The sequence below is a fragment of the Paramormyrops kingsleyae genome, chromosome 1 (assembly GCF_048594095.1).
Source record: "Paramormyrops kingsleyae isolate MSU_618 chromosome 1, PKINGS_0.4, whole genome shotgun sequence".
Classification (NCBI taxonomy): Eukaryota; Metazoa; Chordata; class Actinopteri; order Osteoglossiformes; family Mormyridae; genus Paramormyrops; species Paramormyrops kingsleyae.
Genome location: NC_132797.1, coordinates 19,745,370 through 19,771,316, shown reverse-complemented (window position 1 = coordinate 19,771,316; position 25,947 = coordinate 19,745,370). Strand labels below are relative to the sequence as shown.

The 25,947-nt window shown below is 42.5% G+C and overlaps 1 protein-coding gene and 1 long non-coding RNA gene across 3 annotated transcripts in view; both read right to left on the bottom strand.

Moving 5' to 3' along the window:
* The window catches only part of LOC111841617 (uncharacterized), a 103,051-nt gene that overhangs the window by 32,023 nt on the left and 45,081 nt on the right, over positions 1-25,947 (bottom strand). Inside the window, exon 20 of one of the 2 annotated variants that reach the window (XM_072711448.1) lies at positions 23,443-23,904. The exons of the other annotated variant lie outside the window; for it this stretch is intronic. Within the exon in view, the coding sequence (XP_072567549.1) occupies positions 23,727-23,904 (178 nt within the window). The 3' untranslated portion in view covers positions 23,443-23,726. Of the gene's footprint in view, positions 1-23,442; positions 23,905-25,947 lie in introns of those variants that run through there. 2 annotated transcript variants of the gene reach the window in all.
* LOC140588879 (uncharacterized) lies at positions 5,780-13,761 on the bottom strand. The gene is made up of 3 exons (XR_011990124.1): positions 13,741-13,761; positions 13,044-13,121; positions 5,780-5,996 (listed from the first exon to the last, which is right to left on the bottom strand). It is a non-coding gene; the product is annotated as an uncharacterized lncRNA (long non-coding RNA).

The following is a 25,947-nucleotide window of genomic DNA, read 5'->3' as shown; positions in this document are numbered from 1 at the left end:
GAGAATAGAGACTGGGATGCTCCATTGCCCCCAGAAATGGAAGAGTCCTGGACTCTCTGGAAAGACTCACTTAAAAAGTGTCTAACATGACCATCCCCAGACTGTATACAAACACAAACACCTCCCCCGCAACAGTTACAAAAAAGGAGTTGTGTGTTTTTTCGGATGCGTCTACTAAGGCTATAGCTGCAGTAGCCTATTTAAGAGTGACAGATGCAGCAGGAAACTGTCAAGTAGGCTTTGTTATGGGTAAGGCGAAGCTAGCTCCATGCCCAGATCAGACTATACCAAGATTATAGCTTAGTGCCGCTGTGTTAGCATAGAGCTTGCAGATCTGATCTCATCCGAACTAGACATTGAACTAGACTACACTACATTCTATACGGACAGTAAAGTAGTCCTCAGTTATATCTACAACGAGATTTTATGTCTATGTTAGCAACCGCATTACCAGAATTCGTAGATCCTCCCAGCCAAGCCAGTGGCGTTATGTTGTTATCAGTCAGAATCCCACCGATCACGCCACTCGTTCTGATCCTGCATACCAGCTGCCCCTTAGTAACTGGCTTACTGGCCCTGACTTTTTATTCCAAGACCAAAGTCCACCAAACGACTCTTATGACCTTGTAGAGCCTAGCATGGACTCAGACGTGAGACCTCAGGTAACCACACTCAAAACTACAGCCTCATCAAAACAATTTGGCTCTGACAGATTCACTAAGTTTTCCACCTGGAAGTCTCTCTCATGTGCTCTTTCGCGACTACTGCATGTCATCCACAACTTTAAATCACCGCCAAGCAAAACCAATCACTGCCATGGTTGGCACTACTGTGAGACAGGACTCACTGTGGACGAGTTTACTGTAACTAAGCTCAAAACACCATCATTCAAGCAGTACAACAGGATGTGTATGCTGAAGAAATAAAGTGTGTACAAAAACATGGAAAATTACCCAAATCTAGTCCTCTCAAAAACCTAGACACCTATCTGGATGAAAATGGACTCCTTAGAGTAGGTGGTCGCATCAGTGACTCAAACTTAAGCCAAGAAGAAAAGTACCCACTCATAGCTCCTGGCCACCACCATGTTGCATCTCTTCTCATAAAGCACTACCACGAGCAGACCCAACACCAAGGTCGCCTTTTTACAGAAGGTGCCGTTCGCTCTGCAGGATGGTGGATAGTGGGTGGAAAGAGAAAAGTGAGCACAGTCATTTATCACTGTGTAACCTGCAAAAGACTTTGTGCCCCTCTTAGCACTTAAAAAATGTCAAACCTCCCTCCATACCATCTCACAACAGACTCCCCTTTTACAAATGTGGGCTTAGATGTGTTTGGCCCATGGTTTGTGTCTTCTCGACGCACAAGAGGAAGCGTTATCCAAAACAAAAGGTGGGCTGTCATATTCACATGCTTGAGTATTAGAGCAGTTCACAGGTCATAGATTCACTCGACACATCTAGCTTTATTAATGCATTCAGACGGTTTCTGGCTATAAGAGGACCTGTAAAAACTATTCGCTCTGATCGAGGTACCAATTTTGTCAGTGCATGTAAAGAACTGAAAATTCCCTCAAACTTAGACAACACATCTGTACAGACCTACCTAAAGGAACAAGGATGCACATGGACATTTAACCCACCACATTCTTCCCACCTTGGCGGGTTGTGGGAAAGGATGATTGGACTAGCCCGGAGAATATTAGATTCTATGTTTTTCCAGCTCAAGACCACTAAACTCACTCATGACGTTCTTGTCACCTTTATGGCAGAGGTGGCAGCTATTATAAACTCTAGACCTCTTGTCCCAGTTTCATCTGACCCAAGTGACCCTTTCATCTTGACCCCAGCTACTCTTCTGACTCAAAAGGTAACCCTTCTTCAGGCTCCAGCTGGCAACTTCAGCATTGGATCTCTACAAACACCAGTGGTGCCAGGTCCAGCACCTGTCAAACACCTTCTGGAACAGGTGGAGGAAAGAGTTCCTTCCTACTCTCCAGCCACGTCGCAATTGGCAATCCACGCAGTCTAACATGAGCTTGGGAAATGCATGCACTTCAAGGTGACTTTTCTAAGAAAATACTGCATACATCTTGAGTTTAAGGTTGCATCGCCGGTATGTACCAAAAGTATGACCTTGTAACCTGTGTATGTGCAAGATGTTGTTTGCCGATGTATTATTTTATAGTAAAACTAATGCTTTTGTGAGGCTAATTACCCGCGATTATCCAAAATGTCGTCTATAGTACAAGTTAATATAAGAAGACATGTTTCAAGTATTATACAGTGACAATATAGTCTGTAAGTGTATTTTATGTTTCACAGATTTTTCTTTTGACTGTATTGTTTGTTTTGATTTTAGTTTCACCCTTTTGAAAGTCAATAAACCTGCAGACAACGTCCATCGGTCTCTAGAGTGGTGATATAAGAAAGGTCTTAGATAGCCCCCTGCATCAGACATGCACCCATAACGGCACAGGGATGGTGCTGTATTAACATGTTATCTGTTCATGTGGCAGTCGAAACTACTTATGTTATTCTAATAGAATAATGAAATATAACCTGTATTCTGCTACAAGATCAAGGAAGCAGATTGTATAATATGATACCTGGAATATGGATGACAAATCCATCTGATGGCTGTTTGCAGACAGAATCCCAGGCTTCCCTGGATCAGATCTCTGCTGTTGTTCTCTGTGAATAAAACTGGTATGGAGATAGGTGTTATTCTCTTGGTGATATATAGTATATATATATTAATACAGCAATATCTTAGTTGCAATTTACATTGACCATTCATCATTGAAGAATACTTCACTGAACACACAGATGGATACAGGAGAGTCTGATCTATCCTGCTGTATCCTAGAAAAGCCCCCGGCAGCACATCAATGTACCATAACTAATGTGAGACATGTTGACTTTCTGGTGTCTCTAAATTGGACATAGACTATAAGTATATGTGAGTGTATGACATACAGGTGTATGCCCTGTAATAGACCATCCAGTATGTACCCCAGCCATGTGCCCTGAGATAGACTGGTATCCCATTCAGATTGTACCCCAGCCGTGCACCCTGTGATAGACTGGTATCCCTTTCAATGTGTACTGCTGCCCCAGATTGGATCTAGGCCCCAATAAAACCCAGACCAGGATAAGTGGGTTTGAAAAAAATGAACAAAACCTACATGTTGCAAGAAAAGACAACTGCAATATACATTAATAACAAACATAATAATTATAGAATCCTATTATTGTATAATTATATAATCATATTGTTTGTTAGTAATGTATATTAAAGCTGTTAAGGTACATTAGGATGTTACAGTATGCTATGTTACGCTCCACATATAGCATATGAATGTTCTACGAATACAGAATAAAGGCTTTATGTTATGCATGCTTTTCTATACCTGTGTAATTAGGTTTATAGAAGAGAAATAATTTGTGGAAGAAGTTAAAAAGAAAATGAGGTAAAACAGGAAGCTTATTTATTCACTTTAGTTAAATATAAAAGCACTGAACTGACCTTTCATCAAATGGAGTGTCTCCTTTCCTGAAGGTTTGTGGATGTTCCATTGACCTGTTACTCTTCATGGACACACAGCTGGATACAGGAGAGTCTGATCTCTCCTGCTGTATGCTATAAAAGGCCACATCAGCACATCAATGTACCATAACTAATGTGAGACAATTTGGCTTTCTGTAGTTTGCATGTTTGCATCATGTCACAGTTAACCTAACTGGGGTCTCTAAATTTGACCTTGATTATGAGTATGTGAGTGAGTGTATGATATACTGGTGTATGACCTGTGATACACTGGTATCCCATCCAGGGTGTACCCCAGCCTTGTGCCCTGTCATAGACTGGTATCCCATTCAGATTGTACCACAGCCGTGCACCCTGTGATAGACTGGTATCCCTTTCAATGTGTACTGCTGCCCCAGATTGGATCTAGGCCCCAATAAAACCCAGACCAGGATAAGTGGGTTTGAAAAAATGAACAAAACCTACATGTTGCAAATGGATGTTAATAATAATTCAATGAACAAGAAAAGACAACTGCAATATACATTAATAACAAACATACTAATTATAGAATCCTATTATTATATAATTATATAATCATATTGTTTGTTAGTAATGTATATTAAAGCTGTTAAGGTACATTAGGATGTTACGGTATGCTATGTTACGCTCCACATATCGCATATGAATGTTCTACGAATACAGAATAAAGGCGTTATGTTAGGCATGCTTTCCTATACCTGTGTAATTAGGTTTATAGAACAGAAATAATTTGTGGAAGAAGGTAACAAGAAAATGAGGTAAAACAGGAAGCTTATTTATTCACTTTAGTTAAATATAAAAGCACTGAACTGACCTTTCATCAAATGGAGTGTCTCCTTTCCTGAAGGTTTGTGGATGTTCCATTGACCTGTTACTCTTCATGGACACACAGCTGGATACAGGAGAGTCTGATCTCTCCTGCTGTATGCTATAAAAGGCCACATCAGCACATCAATGTACCATAACTAATGTGAGACAATTTGGCTTTCTGTAGTTTGCATGTTTGCGTCATGTCACAGTTAACCTAACTGGGGTCTCTAAATTTGACCTTGATTATGAGTATGGTAGTGAGTATATGATATACTGGTGTATGACCTGTGATACATTGGTATTCCATCCAGAATGTACCCCAGCCTTGTGCCCTGTGATAGACTGGTATCCCATCCAGGATGTACCCCAGCCGTGTGCCCTGTGATGAACTGGTATCCCATCCAGAATGTACCCCAGCCGTGTGCCCTGTGATGGACTGGTATCCCATCCAGGATGTACCCGAGCCGTGTGCCCTGTGATGGACTGGTATCCCATCCAGGATGTACCCCAGCCGTGCACCCTGTGATAGACTGGTATCCCATTCAGATTGTACCCCAGCCGTGCGCCCTGTGATACACTGGTATCCCATCCAGGGTGTACCCCAGCCTTGTGCCCTGTCATACACTGGTATCCCATTCAGATTGTACCGCAGCCGTGCACCCTGTGATAGACTGGTATCCCTTTCAATGTGTACTGCTGCCCCAGATTGGATCTAGGCCCCAATAAAACCCAGACCAGGATAAGTGGGTCTTAAAAAAATGAACAAAACCTACATGTTGCAAATGGATGTAAATAATAATTCAATGAACAAGAAAAGACAACTGCAATATACATTAATAACAAACATAATAATTATAGAATCCTATTATTATATAAGTATATAATCATATTGTTTGTTATTAATGTATATTAAAGCTGTTAAGGTACATTAGGATGTTACGGTATGCTATGTTACGCTCCACATATAGCATATGAATGTTCTACGAATACAGAATAAAGGCTTTATGTTATGCATGCTTTCCTATACCTGTGTAATTAGGTTTATAGAAGAGAAATAATTTGTGGAAGAAGGTAACAAGAAAATGAGGTAAAACAGGAAGCTTATTTATTCACTTTAGTTAAATATAAAAGCACTGAACTGACCTTTCATCAAATGGAGTGTCTCCTTTCCTGAAGGTTTGTGGATGTTCCATTGACCTGTTACTCTTCATGGACACACAGCTGGATACAGGAGAGTCTGATCTCTCCTGCTGTATGCTATAAAAGGCCACATCAGCACATCAATGTACCATAACTAATGTGAGACAATTTGGCTTTCTGTAGTTTGCATGTTTGCGTCATGTCACAGTTAACCTAACTGGGGTCTCTAAATTTGACCTTGATTATGAGTATGGTAGTGAGTATATGATATACTGGTATATGACCTGTGATACATTGGTATTCCATCCAGAATGGACCCCAGCCTTGTGCCCTGTGATAGACTGGTATCCCATCCAGGATGTACCCCAGCCGTGTGCCCTGTGATGAACTGATATCCCATCCAGAATGTACGCCAGCCGTGTGCCCTGTGATGGACTGGTATCCCTTTCAATGTGTACTGCTGCCCCAGATTGGACCTAGGCCCCAAGAAACCCAGACCAGGATAAGTGGGTCTTAAAAAAATGAACAAAACCTACATGTTGCAAATGGATGTTAATAATAATTCAATGAACAAGAAAAGACAACTGCAATATACATTAATAACAAACATAATAATTATAGAATCCTATTATTATATAATTATATAATCATATTGTTTGTTAGTAATGTATATTTGTCAGGAGTGACAAAGGCAAAAGAACCAAACAAAAACACATCTACCGAAAACAACCACAAGCTAAGTTAATCCTAAGTGAACACAACAAAAAGGTGAACGAAACAACAATGCCTAAGCCTATCTCCCTAACCAAACAAACAGTAATATCCACGTTGATGAAGAAAAAAAAGGCAGACACTCCTTACAGTACATACACCTAGTGGAACACACGAACACACAGCCGAAGTGACAGTATCCACTTTAATCCAGAGGGGAGATCAAAGAGGCAAAGTCGGAGTGAGTGAGTGAGTGTATGATATATGGGTGTATGCCCTTGATAGACTGGTATCACTGATAGCACTGTTGCCTCACCCCTCTGGGACCTGGGTTCAAGTCTCCGCCTGGGTTACATGTGTGTGGAGTTTGCATGTTATCCCCGTGTCGTCGTGGGGTTATCTCCAGGTACTTCGGTTTCCCCCTACAGTCCAAAGACATGCTGAGGCTAATTGGCGTTACTAAATTGTCCATAGGTGTGCTTCTGTGTGTGACTGGTGTGTGAGTGTGCCCTGCGATGGGCTGGCCCCCTGTCCTGGGTTGTTCCCTGCCTCATGCCTATTGCTTCCGGGATAGGCTCCGGACCCCCCGCGACCCAGTAGGATAAGCAGGTTGGATAATGGATGGATGGATGTTGGGAAAAGCCAGCGTGTAAATTAATTATTAGTTAATTATTATGAATTATCAACATATCAGCATTAAATCTTCTATCAAATTATATCTGTGAATAAATGTGATGTAATTGGATCATCTATGCAAAAACAAGAAACAAATTCACTTATTTACGAAAAGAAATTAACTAAGATGCCAATTTCCACTGAGGAACAAGTTAGGACACCCTCACATTCATCACTATTTAAAACTCCTAGAATTAGATTCAGGTGCACCACATCAGGGGAAAATGATTAGAACATCGTTACAGAGCTTTTTGGTGGAGCCTGTCTTATTTAAACCATAAACATTGTGTTTGGTTTGCTCTTGATTGTCCAAATGAGTGGTATCACCATGGTGATGCTGATCACATGATGCTGAGTCTCCAAAAATCTTAAAATGTCATCACGGGTCACACAGGAAGCTCTTGCCACAGTTGCTGTCAATGTACACACATCTACCATCAGAAAGAGACTGAACAAGTTTGATTTACATGGGAGTTGTGTAAGGAGGAAACCCTTGCTGTCAAAAAAATATCTGGGCAAGACTGAAGTTTGTCAGACCACCAAGACAAAGACTATGACTTTTGGAACAATGTGCTTTGGACAGATGAATCTGAAGTTCAGTTATTTGGGTGCAGTAACATGTTTGGTGTAAACCAAAGACAGCTTTTGAGAACCTCATACCAACTGTGAAGCATAGGGGTGGAAATGTCATGGTTTGGAGCTGCTTTGCTGCAGCAAAACCTGGCCAGCTCATCATAAAAGAATCTACAATGACTTCTTCATCATATCAGAGGATACTTGTGGACAATGTGAAAACATTTTTCCTCAGTAGGAATTGGCATCTCAGTTAATTTCCTTTGTTAAATAAGTGAATTTGTTTCTTGTTACATCACCTTTATCTACAGACATAATTTGAAAGATTTAATATTGATATTTTGATATTTCTTAAAAGAAATATATAATAGGGTGTCCTATTTTTTTCACATGATTGTACATATATAACCATACTTGTTCGTTCTGTTGCTTCAGTAATTTTTAAAAAAATGTAAATTAAATGGAAATTATGGTCTAAAATCCATGTATAGATGAAAAATCCTTTTACCCTCTTTAATATTTTTGCACATGAACAATTTCACACACAACACAGGTTTATTGGACAGATGTGTTAGTACAATTTACACACATTGACCACAACACAAACAGTGATGGGCAGTAACGCGTTACAGTAATTGATTACTTTTTAAGTAACGGAGTAATCTAACGGCGTTGCATTTTAGAAGGCAGTAATCAGATTATAGTTACTACCCGACTAACGCGTCGTTACTATTGTGTTGCATTGAAGACGTCAGATTAGCCAGTTTTATGCAAAAATAATAGTAATGAAATACAGTTGCAAAAATCATCAAGCAGCCGCGCACGGCGCTACGTATACGTCATCAATCTGAGACGCAGCCACACAAACACTGCAGCATGGAGAGACCACCGGAGGGAGAAAAGGGCGCTTTTTACTTGTTAGGCTAGTGGAGAAAGCGGGGTCAGTCCCCGACACAGACTCGGATTCATCTTTTCCTGCAACTAAACAGCTCAGACTAGACTTTTCAAGTCAACTGGTGAGTGGGGAAAACTTGAAAAAACTTGTTGCTGCTTACATAGTTGAGGAAATACTTCCCATATCCACAGTGGACTCGCCGTCTTTTCGCGGTTTAATCGTCAAAATACCCACACGGAATAATGCACGGCTGCCTCAGAGAAAAGCATTTTCTAACTATTTAGATAAGGAATATGCTACAATGGAGGCCAATCTGAGGGCCGCACTGCAGGCAGTAAACTTTGTGTCGACTACTGCGGACATTTGGACATCTCATAATAAAAGCTATATGGTGGTTACTATACACTGGTTCAATCCATGCACTCTAAGCACTAAAGATACACTCTCCAGGATGACAGCTGGTCTACCAGATGTCACTGTAAAGGTATGTCCCATGCATTATCTAATTACTTGTAGACCAAAAATATATTAAAAAAACATTTATATTCAGTAATTTTTAGCAATAGTAAAGATACAGATAAATATTATATTAAATATTTCTTTGAAATGTATATTTTCAGGCCATTCAGACTGGTTTTGCTGATGTTCTTGAGAACAAGGATGCCCTCCTGGCTGCTGTTAGCTGTCCACAGTTCAGGCTTCGCTGGGTGAGGGATGGCAGAAGACAGCGGCTGAAGGAGCTCCTCATTGCAGAGTGTGGTACAGTTCCTCCAGTAGATGGTAAGACTGTGACAGTACCTACTCACTGGGTTAAACCAGGTGGGGGCATGGACTTCTACGAGTTTGGGCCAGACACTGATGAGTCCTACACTGCAGAACAAGAAGTCATGGACTATTTGCGATGTGGGGGATATGAGCTTCATAATCTTAACCAATTACCAAACATCAAAAATGTTTTCTTGAAGTACAACACCCCAACATCATCTAGTGCACCTGTAGAGCGCCTCTTTAGTTTAGGTGGGATAGTTCTCACACCAAGGAAAAATAGGTTGTCTGACCGGAGATTTGAGATGCTTCTTTTGATGCGATACAACCACTGTTTTTCATCCTCCAATCCCATTGACCCAGAAAATTAAGGAGAGAAGTTCAAAATGCTTTACGAAGCACAAGTTATGTTAGTTGTGTTGAAAGGTTTATGTTGGAAATTCTTGACATTCTCTTTAAAACTTTCTAGTGCTGCCTTAAGATTTTTTTTTTTGTTATAAAATATGATTTACTATGCAGTAGCATTGTTTACACATTCTAACTGGAAGAAAGAAATTCAGGACTTTTTATTGTGACTTTGCAAAAACAGTGCAAAAGAGTTGTATTTATTTGATTTAAAACAAAGATGCATTTTATTTTTTTATTAAATATTCAACTTAGAAAGTTGATTGCTTGTTTTGGCCTTGTTCAAGATGCCAATAAAGACTAGACCCCTGTTGTTGTTTCTTTAAGAACTGAATTGCTGGTGGTATGAAGTGGATTTAAGTTTTGTGGAAATACATGGCTGTCACAAAAAGTAACTAAAAGTAATCCATTGGATTACTTTTTATGGAAGTACAGTAATCATAAATCAGTAATTACTTTCCCAGAGTAACTTGCCCATCACTGAAACCCTACAGACTATTTACAAGGTAATAAAACTTACATACATGTAAATGTGTGTGCAGAACAGAGAACAGAAAATCTCACTCCATGCAGCTGACCAAAGTTGCCAACCCTGCATTTTATTTTAAATGAGAAGTAAAATGCAGTTTTTGACTGAAGCAGCTTATCATTCCTTTGGTTTGTTTTTCGGACAAATACAAAACGAATGATTAAACATTATATTTGTCTCTTTTTGTATGTTTTCTAAACAAGATCGTGTGCCCATACCCAACTGTAACAGCGGTTAAATCGATCTATTCTTTTAGTATTTATGTTAAAGCAAGACTTTTATTTTATTACTGGTGTTGGGATTAATATTTGGAAACACTTAAATTTAATAAGAACAAAAACATATGACATAAACACGACTGTATTGTGGGTTTTACGGCTTTTTTGGAGGTCACCGACTCCGCTGCTGTGAGAATTACTGACTCATTAAGTCTCATTGTTGTTTTGATGGGTTAGCGGTATACTAATACTATTGCCTATTAACAAAAACCAAACGTATGATACGCTGAAGTATATTGTAGCTGGTGTTTAAAAGGAGCTTGCCGGTTCTATTGATGATAGGACCTTTCTGAAACAATCTCGGACCATTAAATAGGAAGGCAATTCACTTATAGCTCAGTAACGGAATCAATATTTTTCCACACCGCGAATGTAACATTTTCCTTGGGTTTCAAGTGTTTGCTGGCCTTCTTGGGCCACTTCTGATTGGCGAGCATGACTGGCAGGCAAGAAGCACAGTGCTTGTGATTGGTGAGAATGACTGTCACACAGGGAGCACAGCATGAATCTGTAAAACTATTCTCACAGCAGTTTTAAACCCTGGGTGCGACGTGCCGTATAATGTATATCCAAAATTGCGATTTTTGCAACTTGCGACTTGCTAATCACGTTGTTTCAAATCGCGATTTCAATTTGAAATCTATAAATCGTGCAGCCCTAGTTTGCACCACATATTGCGTTTCCCACGATAGCCAAAAAGTTCAGTTTTAGTATCATCTGACCAGAGTATCTTCTTCCATGTAATTTGGGAGTCTGCCACATTGTGTTGGGCAAACTCCAAATGGGTTTTCTTATTTTTCTTTAAATAATGGCTTTTTTCTGGCCACTCTTCCAAACAGCCCCGCTCTGTGGAGTGTACGCCTTAAAGTGGTCCTATGGACAGGTACTCCCATCTCCACTGTGAATCTCTGCAGCTCCTTCAGTGTTATCTTTGTTGCGTCTCTGATTAATGCCCTCCTTGCCCAGTCTGAGCTATGGTTGGCAGCAGTGATGGGCAAGTTACTCTGGGAAAGTAATCCGATTACTGATTACTAATTACTCAGTTCAAAAGTGATGTAATTACTGATTTATGATTACTTCCATAAAAAGTAATCCAATGGATTACTTTTAGTTACTTTTTGTGACGTCCAAGATAATAAGGCTGCTGAAGCAGAGCTTGGTTTGGACACAGGTGATAAGCAGGTAATGTAATATATACATGCCCCCCCCCCCCAAGGTTATTATCGTCAACGAAAACGAACGAAGTAACGAAAACTAGAATTGAAAAGACATTTTCGTTAACTGAAATAAATAAAAACGACAATTAAAAGAAAAAACGATAACTAACTATAACTGTATTGTGCGTTGACAAAACTAACTAAAACGTACTGAAATTATAGATGAAATGTCCTTCGTTTTCGTCTTTGTCCATTTATTTATAAGTCGATTTATTTTGCTCTAGCAGTTTTACGTGAGCTGGCAGCACCGTACGGCACCTCTCTGTCCGTTACTTCTTGTTTACAGTCGGCTTTTGCTCACCGCGTTACCTGGAAAAATGGCGACGACAAAAGTTGGGAGAAGGCAGCAGAGTCCTATCTGGAATTTCTTTGACTATGACAGCGAGACAGATAAGAGCAGGTGCATTGTAGAAACAGGTGACAAAATATGTGGGATACTTCTCAAGGGAAAAACCCCCACAAATCTGAAAGTCCACTTGAGAAGCTCGCCTAAGACGACTAATCCCGAGTACCTTGACCAAGTAGCCTTTCTGATTAGCTCCCCTGAAAGAGAAGCAACATCCCGACCAGGTAGCACCGGGAAGGAGGAGACAACCATAATGGACTGCTTTCACCGACGACCAAACAGCTGCTGGTTAGTAAATACGCAGGAACACCACAAGACTTCATTTCCTTTTTGTTTACAATATTGGACGTATGGTTAACATAGAAAAGTAAAGCACATCAGCATCAAGCCCCCGGGGAAGACCCAGGACACGCTGGAGAGACTATATGTCTCGGTTGGCCTGGGAATGCCTCGGGATTTCCCCAGAGGAGCTGGAGGAAGTGGCTGGAGATAGGGAAGTCTGGGTTTCCATGCTGAGACAATTCTGTTGTGCAATGGTTTTTGAGTTTGTTAATGTTTTTCTCAGATTGAGCTCCCTGAGACTGCTGGCTGTCAAGAAATGTGACGTGTGCCTCGTGAATGGGTTTATATTCTTATGTTCATGTGTGTCTTTAGTCTATTGGCTATTTTGATTTGTACCAGGCACGCTACCTGTATCCAACATCAGAAGCAGTATCACACACATTTTGCACTTAAGCTGCTATCTTGTAGACTGTTGGTTGTTGTGGATGGTTGGTTGTTCAAAAGTAACTGAATACACTTTTTGAAATGGTTTCCTTTGTTGAGTTTTATTACACAATACTTACTGATCTTTTTGAATCCTGCACCTGACAAATAACCCAAAGTATGAAAAAATGAAAACTAATACTAAAAACTAAACTAAAACTAAGCATTTAGAAAAAAATAAAACTAACTAAAACTAGCAAACCTGCTCTAAAAACTAATTAAAACTAACTAAATTAGAGGGGGAAAAAAGGTAAAAACTAAATAAAAACTAAACTATAATGAAAAATCCAAAACTATTATAACCTTGCCCCCCCCCCTCCCACACACACACCCACACACACACACACATACATAAACCTCTCACCTCTCCGCTTCCCGGTCGTTCCCAGACAGACTCATTTCAGAGTCAGTGCTCCTCTTCACGAAAGCCAATATCAATATCCTGCGCATATAAAAACCACAAACTTGGTCCAACACAAAATATCACATGGACAATTATTAAACAAATAACAGGTTTCATAGCCCCCTTTACTGCACCGTAAGCGTTAAGTGCCGGCTGTCGAGAGCTTGGTTTCTGACGTCGATTCTGATTCATTAATTTTCTTAGCAACAGTTTTTCAACGAGTCTGTATGTCGCGTCAGTAAGAAATACACAGCTCGTAATTGATCATAAACGCCATGAATAAAAAGGCGCACAAGTAAAAGAGAAAATAACTTAAAGGTTAAACCATAAGAATACTAATAAGGAAAGAGAACGGAAGTAGTTCTACTTGTTAAAGCGACTTTGCGAGATTTTCGTTTTAACTAAAATGCCTTCCGTCTGATAACATCACATATTCACCACATATTTAAATTAAGCTTTCAGACCAATGAAACTGTCAATGTATTACTAAATTCTAAAGAAACATTTCAATAATAATATAATCATAATGGATCCATTTCGGCAATCGTTATAAACAGTCGAACTACTTCCAGATGAGATCATTCTTATTGTTTATTCCACTATTTTTAACACATTATGACTTAATTTGTTGATTTAATAGCCATTCGTAATTACTTACTGCGTGTTCAGTCAATTCTTTCTTAATGTTACACTCAGTGAATAAAACGGCTACCCGTGGTAAGAAAATCTTCACTTTCGTTTTCACCCTTGACGCTCCTGTTGACAAGTTATGCTGACACGATGGGTGGAAATTGCAGAGACGTCTTTGGTGTTTTTACACTTAATTAAGTCGCTGTTGATTGGTTAAAGAATAATACATTATTTCGCAAACCAGCGTGTAGCACATTTGAAACTTGGGCCACACTTCACAAACAGTATGTTCCCATTAATGTCTCATCCAAAACTGTGTTTTATAGTAACTTAAAAGTACACAACGTGTACATTTGAAGACTCGTATGGGATCTATGCAAGGCACTGAATTTTCAACAAATGAAGCCTGCAAATATTTCACAATAAATGGAAATGAAGAGATTAGGGATGTTAACCGATGACCGTTTGACCGGTGGTTGACCGTATCAACGTTAACCGGTCAAAGTTGTCGGTAGTCGGTTAAAAAAAAAGTGATATCTAAATTAGGCTATTATAGACAGTGGACTATACGCTACTACAGTTAGCCATCTCATTCCTCATCTTTTTGTGTTAAGTGAACAAATTATCCCTCACACTCAATTTTTCATAACTCGCCTGTTTGTACTTAATAAACCAATAAAAACATTTGGCGCGAGGTCACAGCGTTTGGGTTCGCGCGCTCACAAGGTTTGCGAAAAGTAAAGGCAACAGGCTAAAACACTCGAGGTTAGAGCCAGGGCAGACGACAGGATGAAGCGTGCAAAGAAAAGTAGTGTGTGGGACCATTTCTACCTCAACTAAAGCGGCGTCTCTTCGGAGCTGTCATTTTCTTAAATGAGCCGTGGCAATGTTTCAAATGAGCTTCTAACCTAGACAAACGCCTTTATTTTCAAAGCGATCACCTTGTACCCAAACCATTTGAAACTAAGGAGCCATTTGTCCTACGATTACATACAACAAGCTCTTCGGCGCCGCGTTTGCGGGACTCATGTTTCGCGCTGTAGGGGATTTTAAAAAAGTGACGTGAGTGGCAGTGTGTGTGTGTGTGTGCGGGAGGCAGAGCGGCAGAGAGATGCGACAGAGTTGCGAAATTGCAGGCGCGGCTCGAAATGGCTGTTATTTCAAATAGCGTACCATATTTTAAACTAATCGGTTAACCGGTTTCAACCGGCTACTGAGGCTCGGTGGTCGGTCAAGAAATTTTTTAGTTTTCGCCATCCCTAGAAGAGATTCTTTCCATAGAAACACTAGAGGGCTTTTAATTTGAAGTAGATACAGAAGTTTCTGTATCTTAGCTATATTGTTAGCCTTTGATGTATGAATATTTACTCTATTAGTGCTACAGCTTATCACTGTGTTGAAGGACAAATATATTATTAGCCCTCTAGCCAGACAATGTGCATAAAGCTGAAGCTGCCAAGGTTTGTTACTGAAGGAAAGGATTCGCCTGAGTTCATCAAAAGTTCACGGCTGGGTATTTTAAAAAACCGAGTAGAGATGGTCACGCCATAATTATGTTCAGCCGAGGGACCAAACAGTAAAAGAGATGATTGACAAACTCATCATCTAGGGGTTTGGATCAAGGAAGAAAACGACGATGGTGAATGGTTGAGGGAATGATGATGCTTAAGTGATTAGATATTGTTACATGATTAGAAAATGCATAAAAAATTGTGCTAAACAGTATTCAACACACTCCTGCAGGGTGCCCAGCCTTTGGTTGTAACCTCACTGTTGCAATAAGGACTGAATCTGCATGAAGATCTACACAAGCGGCTCCTAACTCCTGATTGGCAGGGGAAGAAAAAACGGTAACACTTTACAATACTGGTACACAAATTAGCATACATTAATAGTTGAACTTATGCTTGAGTCCATCCATCCATCCATCATCTGCCGCTTGTCCGGGGTTCGGGTCGCGGGGGTAGCAGCTTCAGTAGAGGCACCCAGACCTCCCTCTCCCCAGCTAACCCCACCAGCTCCTCGGGGGGGACACCGAGGCGTTCCCAGGCCAGCCGAGAGATATAATCCCTCCAGCGAGTCCTGGGCCTGCCCCGGGGCCTCCTCCCTGTAGGACATGCACGGAAAACCTCTCCAGGTAGTCGCCCAGGAGGCATCCGCACCAGATGTCCAAACCACCTCAACTGGCTCCTTTCGACGTGAAGAAGTAGCGGTTCTACTCTGAGGCCCTCCCGGATATCCGAACTTCTCACCCTATCCCTAAGGGAGAGCCCAGACACCCTGCGGAGAAACATCATTTCGGCCGCTTGTATTCGCGATCTCGTTCTTTCGGTCATTACCCATAGCTCATGACCATAGGTGAGGGTAGGGACAAAGATGGACCAATAGATCGAGAGCTTGGCTTTTTGGCTCAGTTCTTTCTTAGCCACGACGGACCGGTTAAGCGCCTGCAGAACTGCAGACACTGCTCCGATCCGTCTATCCAGCTCCCGATCTCACCTACCCTCACTCGTGAACAAGACCCCGAGATACTTAAACTCCTCCACTTGAGGCAGTACGTCTTCCCCAACCCGAAGAGGGCAAACCACCCGTTTCCGGCTGAGAACCATGGTCTCGGACTTGGAGGTGCTAATCCTCATCCCTGCCGCTTCGCACTCGGCTGCGAACCGCCCCAGTGCATGCTGGAGATCCCCAGCAGATGAAGCCAACAGGACGACATCGTCTGCAAAAAGCAGCGAGGCAATCCTGAGGTCACCAAACTGGACACCCTCGACGCCTTGGCTGCGCCTAGAAATCCTGTCCATAAATATTATAAACAGGACCGATGACAAAGGGCAGCCCTGGCGGAGCCCAACACGCACCTGGAACACGTCCGACTTATTGCCGGCAATGCGGACCAAGCTCACTGCTCCGTTCATACAGGGACCGGATCGCACACAACAGTGGACCCCGGACCCCATACTCTCGAAGCACCCCCCACAGAGCACCTCGGGGAACCCGGTCGTAAGCCTTTTCCAAATACACAAAACACATGTAGACTGGATAGGCAAACTCCCAGGCCCCCTCCAGTACCCTTGCAAGGGTATAAAGCTGGTCCAGTGTTCCACGACCAGGACGAAAACCGCATTGTTCCTCCTGAATCCGAGATTCGACTATCGATCTCACCCTCCTCTCCAGTACCCCGGAATAGACTTTCCCAGGGAGGCTGAGAAGTGTGATCCCCCTGTAGTTGGAACACACCCTCCGGTCCCCTTTCTTAAATAAGGGGACCACCACCCCGGTCTGCCAATCCAGCGGCACTGTCCCTGACCTCCACGCACTGTTGAGAAGGCGTGTCAGCCACGACAGCCCCACAACATCCAGAGCCCTCAGGTACTCCGGGCGGATCTCGTCCACCCCCGGGGCCCGGCCACCACGGAGTTGTTTAACCACCCCGGCCACCTCAGCCTCAGTGATGGGCAAGCCCCCCCAGCACCCCCGGGCTCTGTGCCCTCAGATGTCTCAAAGGCAGTATGCGTAGATGTACCTGAGGCAGGGTTGAGGAGGTCCTCAAAGTATTCCTTCCACCTCCAGATGATGTCCCCAGGTGAGGTCAACAGCCCCCCCCCCCACTATAAATAGTAGGAACCAGGAGCTGCTTACCCCTCCTGATACTCCGTATGGTTTGCCAGAACCTTTTTGAGGCCGACCGAAAGTCACTTTCCATGGCCTCACCGAACTCCTCCCACGCCCGGGTTTTTGCTTCTGCGACCGCCCGAGCCGCGTTCCACCTGGCCCGCCGGTACCCGTCAGCTGCCTCCGGAGACCCCCGGGCTAATAATTTCCGGTAAGCCTCCTTCTTCAGCTTCACGGCCCCCCTCACCTCTGGTGTCCACCATCGGGTACGGGGGTTACCGCCACGACAGGCACCGACCACCCTGCAGCCACAGCTCCGTACGGCCGCTTCCACAATGGAGGTCCGGAACAGTGTCCATTCAGACTCAATGTCCCCGACCTCCCCCGGCATGCAGTCGGAATTCTGCCGGAGGCACGAGTTAAAGCTCCAGCGAACAGGAGCCTCTGCCAGACGTTCCCAGCAGACCCTCACTATGCGCTTGGGCCTACCAGGTCTGACCGGCTTCCTCCCCCGCCACCTGAGCCAACTCATCACCAGGTGGTGATCAGTTGACAGCTCTGCCCCTCTCTTTACCCGAGTGTCCAAGACGGAGGGCCGCAGATCAGTTGATACGATTATAAAATCGATCATCGACCTGTAGCCCCGGGCATGTTCGTACCATGTCCACTTATGGACACCCTTATGCTCGAACATGGTGTTCGTTATGGACAAACCATGCATTGCACAGAAGTCCAATAACAGAACACCACTCGGATTCAGATCAGGGAGGCCGTTCCTCCCAATCACCCCCTTCCAGGTCACACTGTCATTGCCCACATGAGCGTTGAAGTCCCCCAGCAAAACGATGGAATCCCCCCGCGGCACGCCAAATAGCATACCGCTAAGGGAATCCAAGAAGGCCGGGTACTCCGAACTGACATTCGGCGCATAAGCGCAGATGACAGTCAGAGACCTATCCCCGACCCGAAGGCACAGGGAAACATCCCTCTCGTTCAACGGGGTAAACTCCGTTGTTAATGCACCGAGCTGTGGGGCCACCAATAGCCCCACCCCAGCCCGGCGTCGCTCACCCGCCGCAACTCCAGAGTAAAAGAGCGTCCAGCCCCTCTCCAGGAGATTGGTTCCAGAACCCAAGCTATGTGTTGAGGTGAGCCCAACTATATCTAGTCGATACCTCTCAACCTCACACACAAGCTCAGGCTCCTTCCCCACCAGAGAGGTGACATTCCATGTCCCAAAAGCCAGTTTTGTCAGCCGGGGATCGGACCGCCAGGGCCTCCCTTGGCCGCCACCCGATCCACAATGCAGCAAAAATCGGCAAAAGATAAGATAAGATAAGATAAGATAAAAGATAAGATAAGATAAGATAAGATAATCCTTTATTAGTCCTACAAGTGGGAAATTTGCATTGTCACGGCAGAAATTGGACAGTACAAGAATAGAGCAGCACAAATTAAAAAAACAATAGGATAAAAACTATATATATGTACAAGTGGAGATATATAAATATAAATATATGTACAACACTGTGGAATTGTACTCAAGAAATATCGCACATAAGAAAAACACCCTGGTGTATTACCCTGGTGTACTGGATGTGTGTGTTTTGTTAGTCTATGTGTGTGTGGTCTGCTGCAAGGACTTTGTTATAGAGTCTGACAGCGGATGGAAAGACCTTCTGAATCTCTCCTTCCCACATTGTGCAGGACCACAATCAGGAGCACAATCAGGCAGGAGTCAAATGTGAAACAGAACAGGAGGAGTTACGACCTCCACAGTATCAGGGACAGTATCTGTTAGCGGATGGGCCACCTCTGTTATATAAGGGCCAGTTTCCAGTAATACAAGGCAAGGTAAAGTTCGGAGGGGAAGTGAAACAGAAGGATGAAGCAAGTAGGGAACAGAAAGAAACGGCAAGTTGTTTCGATGGGTACAGGGAAGTGAGTGCATTGCTGTGGCGGCAGGCTGTGGAGGAAGGACTGCAAGGGAGTGAGATAATAACAGAAGGCCAGGCATGTGGGTCTGAGAAAAAAGGGAGTGAGATAAAGGTGGGGTACAGAGCAAGTAGAGGTTGGAGTCAGTTTCAGGAGAAGGAGATAGAAACGGAGAGTGAGAAAGGAGTAGAGGAGGATAATGCAGATCATAGAACAGGGGAAGCATGAGGGCTGTGAGGCCCCCAATAGGGACACTCCGATGCTCCCCCTGGTGGTGAAAGGAGCACAGACAAAGTATGTGCCGTGGGCAGGACAGGATCTGGAGGGCCTGCTTCTCAGACTCCCAGTCCTGGCAGATGGGGCTGGAAAGTGCATAAAGGTATTTGAGGAGCAGTGTTTCCCCTACCATTATATTAGCCCCCCCCCCAAAGGTCAAGTTAATTTTATTTAATTTTATTTTATATAGGCTCCAGCTTCCCCGCGACCTAGATGGATAAAGCGGTATAGATCATGGATGGATGGATTATTTTCTATATAGCGCCAGATCACAACAGAAGTCATTTAAGGTTACCTTTAGTATAGAACAGGTCTATACATTGTCCTTTTATTAAACAAACTAAAAAATCGTTATTTATCTTATTTACAAAACAGCTCGTCATTTTTGTCTCTACACGGTCGCGATTACAATTCATCCTCTGCTCTCCACATTGCGTAATGTAATGACGTGTGCTCACACACAGGTGAGCAGGCTCCCACCAGTGGACAGAGCGTTGGAAAATATGTCGGCACTGAGAAAACAGACAAAAATATCTGCGTTTTTTTAAACGCTCCCAGGGTGATGAAGATGGCAACACTCGCTCTCCTGCAAGTAGCAACCAGAGTAGCAGCCGAAGTAGCTCTCCTATTCCAGGTCCAAGAAGAGAAAAGAGCCCAAGTGCTGCACGCCCTGCCCCTGACAAGCAGCAGAAGTCCAGTCACCACCAGATGACAGATTTTGACCCAGCTTGGCTGTCAGAGGGGAAATACTCCCCCTGTGTCACGCCCCGCTCCGTCCGCTCCTAATGTGTGCCACGCCCACCTCATTACCTCCTGTTTCTCCCTGATTGTTCTCACCTGTGGCTCGTTACCCGTAGCTTGTCTGTTGTATTTAGTCCTCGTCTGAGTCAGTCTTCCCCAGACTTGTCATTAATGTTACTCGTCGTTCTTCCCCGTCCTGTGGATTCTCCCTTAATAAACCCCGTTTGCCCTACTTCCTGGCTCCGTTTCCCTGCTTCCCGGATCGCCTCCCCAGCGAACGTGACACCCTGGCTGTACAAGACTGCTCTTGGTAAGTCAGTAAGTAGAGCTGGGTGAAAAAACAATAACAATAATCATTGTGATATAATTTCCCTCGATATCGATATGCTAAATGCACAATAAAAGTTCGATATCATTTAACACATATCATGCTGCTGGCTACAGGCTTGCATCACAAAATGAGGTCACTTTCTCTATGACTACTTGTCAGAACACCAAAACAGAATGCAATAGGGCAGGTAGGCAGACAACAGACAAAACCTTCACAATAGCAGAGCAACTCACCGGGAGAGCAAGTCCAAAGCAACCTGTTCAGTAAGGGTAATCCAGTGAAATCCAAAAGGAAAATCCACAGTAAAATTCAGTTCATGAGAAATCCCGATAGTAATGATCAAAGTTGGGTAATTTAGGTCAAGAGAGTAAAAGTCCAGGCCAGGATTTTCTTTCAAGCAACCAGTTGAATATAAAGAGAGATAGTCACAGAGTATTCAACTTGTTGGTTGAAACAAAATTCTAGTCTGGACCTTTACTCTTTGGACCTGAATTACCCAACTCTGGTAATAATCCACAGAGAATTAAGAAAAGATAGGAAGAAGGGAGGCTGCAGAGTTCCGATGGCTAAAATAACTTGCTCATCTTCTATCTCGGACTTGTGAAATGCGAAATGCTATTTGGTACACGTGGCGCTTTTGTTTCATTTTCGGCATGCTTTGAGCCCTTTTTTGAACAGAGCGCTCCATCTAGTGGGGATAGAAAATATAGCAAAATATTTCGGAAACGTCATTTTGGCCATCACTACTGTTTGGCACGTGTTTGTTAAGTTCTGAAGATAAAGTATAGTTTATAACTACGATTAACCATCTAGTTTATTCGATTTTAACGCACTTATCACGATAATTATCGACTGATATGAATTTTTGGCCATATCGCCCAGCTCTAGTAAGTATATACATTACATACATACACACATGCATAGATAGATAGATAGATAGATAGATAAAATGCAGTACACAGAGAATGAACAGGGGATTATTTCAGTTTTCTTTTTGGTTTTAGGAATGTTCTGTCAAATATGTAGACAGCATAAACAGACAGTTGTAAGAGGAAACCAGTCCCGGCCATTTATATAATCTCCCTGCCAGTCCTACAGAAAGGACAAACTTGACAAACACATGACGCCTGAGCATCACAGAATAGCCTGTCAGCGCCAGTCAAGTTTGACAGCAGGTAATAATGGTTTTTTTATTTTTATTATGATTTGATCGATAACATGTATTGGGTAATAAAGCATGAAATAGCCCACCACACCAACTATCCAGCCTTGCTGCAACTAGCTAATCTTTTGGGCTGCACCTATTTTGACAAGCTCAATGTAAGCTTCTTTTGTAAATGTTTACCATATTTTTTGTTTTGTTTTGTCTTATGTGATCGCTATACTGACGATGAATTGCAGTTTTCTTGCATGAAATTTAAGAATTCATATACTGCATTTAATTGTCAAGCATCTTTTAATGTTAATCTTTCAAACATGTTTTAGATTGGCACAAGCACCAACTATAAGTCACATCGAATAATTGATGAAATGCTAGAAATTCTGGCCACTGTCATTGAGAAGCCAATATTGAGGGATATTTCTGTGGTCTCTGTGTGCAGACAGCTAGGCATTCATGTGAGGTAGGTCTACTCAAAGTGTAACATTTCATTGACCAATACAATTTCAATATACAGATAATTGAAATGCATAAAATGTATCATATGGACATTATTAGATACTTGAACAACAAGGGGAAGGTCTTCTGCCAATTCCTGGATCTGATTTGCCTGACTCAAGCAGATTCAATAGTGGCAGCACTAAGGAACATTATCCACAAGAAGGGCATCTTCACACACTAAATCTTTGGCCTTGGAAATGATGGTGCTGCTGTAATGACAGGTGTCGTACCTTGTTTTTTGTACATAATTAAACTGTTCTGAATATTTTATTTCTTGTTAATTTAATAAAAAATATGTATTCAATAGGAAGACATAATGGAGTTGCAAAACAGCTATCAGAGAAATGCCCATGGCTCCTAAGTGTCCACTGTGCTGCACATAGGCTAGCTCTAGCCTGTAAGGATGCATCTAAAGAGGTGCCTTACATGGCTACATTCAGAGACCACTTGGAAGAGCTGCACCTGTGCTTCAGAAACAGTGCAAACTGCTCTCCTTCTCTGAAAGCCGCTGCAGAGGTTCTCGGTGTGTGTGAGCTGAAAGTGAAGGTAAATAAATTATGCCTCAAATAAATTGACATATATGAATACTTTAATTGAATATACACTCACCTAAAGGATGATTAGGAACACCTGTTCAATTTCTCATTAATGCAATTATCTAATCAACCAATCACATGGCAGTTGCTTCAATGCATTTAGGGGTGTGGTCCTGGTCAAGACAATCTCCTGAACTCCAAACTGAATGTCAGAATGGGAAAGAAAGGTGATTTAAGCAATTTTGAGCGTGGCATGGTTGTTGGTGCCAGACGGGCCGGTCTGAGTATTTCACAATCTGCTCAATTACTGGGATTTTCACGCACAACCATTTCTAGGGTTTACAAAGAATGGTGTGCAAAGGGAAAAACATCCAGTATGCGGCAGTCCTCTGGGCGAAAATGCCATGTTGATGCTAGAGGTCAGAGTAGAATGGGCCGACAGGTTGCTATCCTATCAATATGGGCCAACATTTCTAAAGAATGCTTTCAGCACCTTGTTGAATCAATGCCACGTAGAATTAAGGCAGTTCTGAAGGCGAAAGGGGGTCAAACACCGTATTAGTATGGTGTTCCTAATAATCCTTTAGGTGAGTGTATGTGTCATGACACAAAAAACAAAGGACTCGAAGGCGGGCATCATGAGAAAAAATAGGGGCTTTATTGAACCCAAAACAGGAGATGGGAACCAAACAGGATTGTGAGGGGTCAAACTGGGGAGACTACAACTGGGATGGGCACAGGGAACAAGGGAACTGAAATTAGTGACTGAACGGAGGAATGCAGGACTGGTAAGCATTTATATACATGACTGGCAAGATGCGGGTGTGGAGAGTTAGCACAATAGCATTGAGGATAATGAGCAAGACACGCCTGGGGAGAATTAGGAGGGATCTGACAATATGTCTCTGATTGCAAGATTATCATGTGATTATCTGCAGCTGACATTTAGGATCCTCCAGTACAGCAATGTGCTGTATCACTCCTGAGTCTCCTGTGTTATTGTCACTCAGATCCAGCTCTCTCAGGTGTGAGGGGTTTGACCTCAGAGCTGAAGCCAGAGAAGCACAGCCTGTATCTGTGATTCTACAGCCTGACAGCCTGTAAAGAGAATGAGAAAAATTCTTCAATTTCTCAGCTCTGTACCCGCAAATCAATGAATGAAGGAACTGGGATTTACACACATATAGGGTGACCAGATAATCCATCTCAGGGAGCTAGGGAGGACACTTTCAGGTAGGACAGGATTTGCAAACTACCATATCAATTAAAAGGACCTGGGTGCTCATTTATATATATATAAATTCATACGAAAAGTAAAAGTCAGATTTATAAAACCCTGACCTTTTGCAGGAACATGGACCCACTATCACTCCAGTATCCAGACTTATGGGGACCGACACAACCCTCATAGTCATCCCTGTCAGTGCCTGTGGTCGCACTGAAGTCACCCATGACCAGAGGAGCGTCGCCTCGTGGGCACCCATCAACTATAAGTTGCGTGTAAAAGGTCTCCCTCAATGAGACATCATTCACCGCAGACAAGACACCCAAGGAGTGCCTTATGGTGCGTTCTATTTGCCTTCAGATCCACGTTTTGGTTGCCGAGATTACATCACATCTGCTAAAAACTTGGGGAAAACCGAGTTGGGTGTGTTCCATTTGCCACAGAAGTAGCAACACCATGGACCCGTATGAAAAAGCTAGACTTTTTGCTTAGATGGACAACTTTTCAGAATGAAAACTAAGAACTTCAAACTATTTCTTTCACGATGAATAATTCATAAACCGTCACAGTATTAAGACAAAACACACATTTTTCTATAAATATGACTGTCATGCTCTCAAATAGCTTGCTCACTCTTCGCAGAAAAATGTCAGTCGGCATTGTTTACATTCGTGCTATGTTTTTCATCTTCGGAATTTTATAAGAAAACCATTGAATAAAATGACAAAGTTACCCTCGTTTGAAAGCTTGATCTCTTATGTACATGATTCAATCACTGTCATTTTTCATTGTCAAGTATTTTTTAGGTACATGCCCTGATTCCCTGCTAGCATACCATTTTTTACATACTGAACCTTTGCCCATGGTTATGTTTCAGCATAATAAACTTTTTGTATGGACATCAACTTACAGTATCATCTGCTTCATCCAATAGAGGTGCTTCTAAGGTTTGCAAAATGGTATGGGATGTGCTGATTGGGCATTGTTTTTCGCGCTGGGTACATAAATGCGCAAATTATTCTCTGCCGGTGCAGTTTTTGTGGGAGTGTCTTGAGTACGCAGAGGATGCAACCCTCGACACGTAAGTACATTTATTTACAGTTTACTCTTTTATTCTATAGATTTTTATAATTCCGTGATTCAGCAAATCATAAATAACATCTGCTTTGGTAACAATTGTATTGTGGTACATAGGGAAAAGTTCCGCATCGCCTTTGTCAAGCTTTGCGTGTGCAAAGTAATGCAGCGCTTTTGGCTTTTACTTGGACAAGGTTTTGCGGGGCTTTGTTTGGGCAAAGTTTTGCGGGGCTTTGTTTGGGCAAAGTTATGCGGGGCACTTGTCGGCTTTGTTTAGGCAAAGTTATGAACGGTACTTGTCAGCTTTGTTTGGGCAAAGTTATGAACGGTACTTGTCAGCTTTGTTTGGGCAAAGTTATGTACGGTACTTGTCGGCTATTTTTGGGCAAAGTTATGCGTGGCATTTGTCGGGCTTTGTTTGGGCAAAGTTATGCGGGGCACTTGTCGCGCTTTGTTTGGACAAAGTTATGCGGAGTTAGGGTTAGGGTTAGAAACAAAATGTTTCTTATGACCCGTAAGTGGTAATGCATTTAGAAAGAAAGACGCTATCCCAAAAAACACTGTTAGTTACACTGTGGCCAGTTTGGATAGGTTTTGGATAGGTCTTGGATATATTTGGCACAAGTCGTGTGAATAAAATATAGATTTTCCTCCAAATGTGTGGTGATGTTGTGTGACAAAATGTTTCTTATGACCCGTAAGTGGTAATGCATTTAGAAAGAAAGACGCTATCCCAAAAAACACTGTTAGTTACACTGTGGCCAGTTTGGATAGGTTTTGGATAGGTTTGGCACAAGTCGTGTGAATAAAATATAGATTTTCCTCCAAATGTGTGGTGA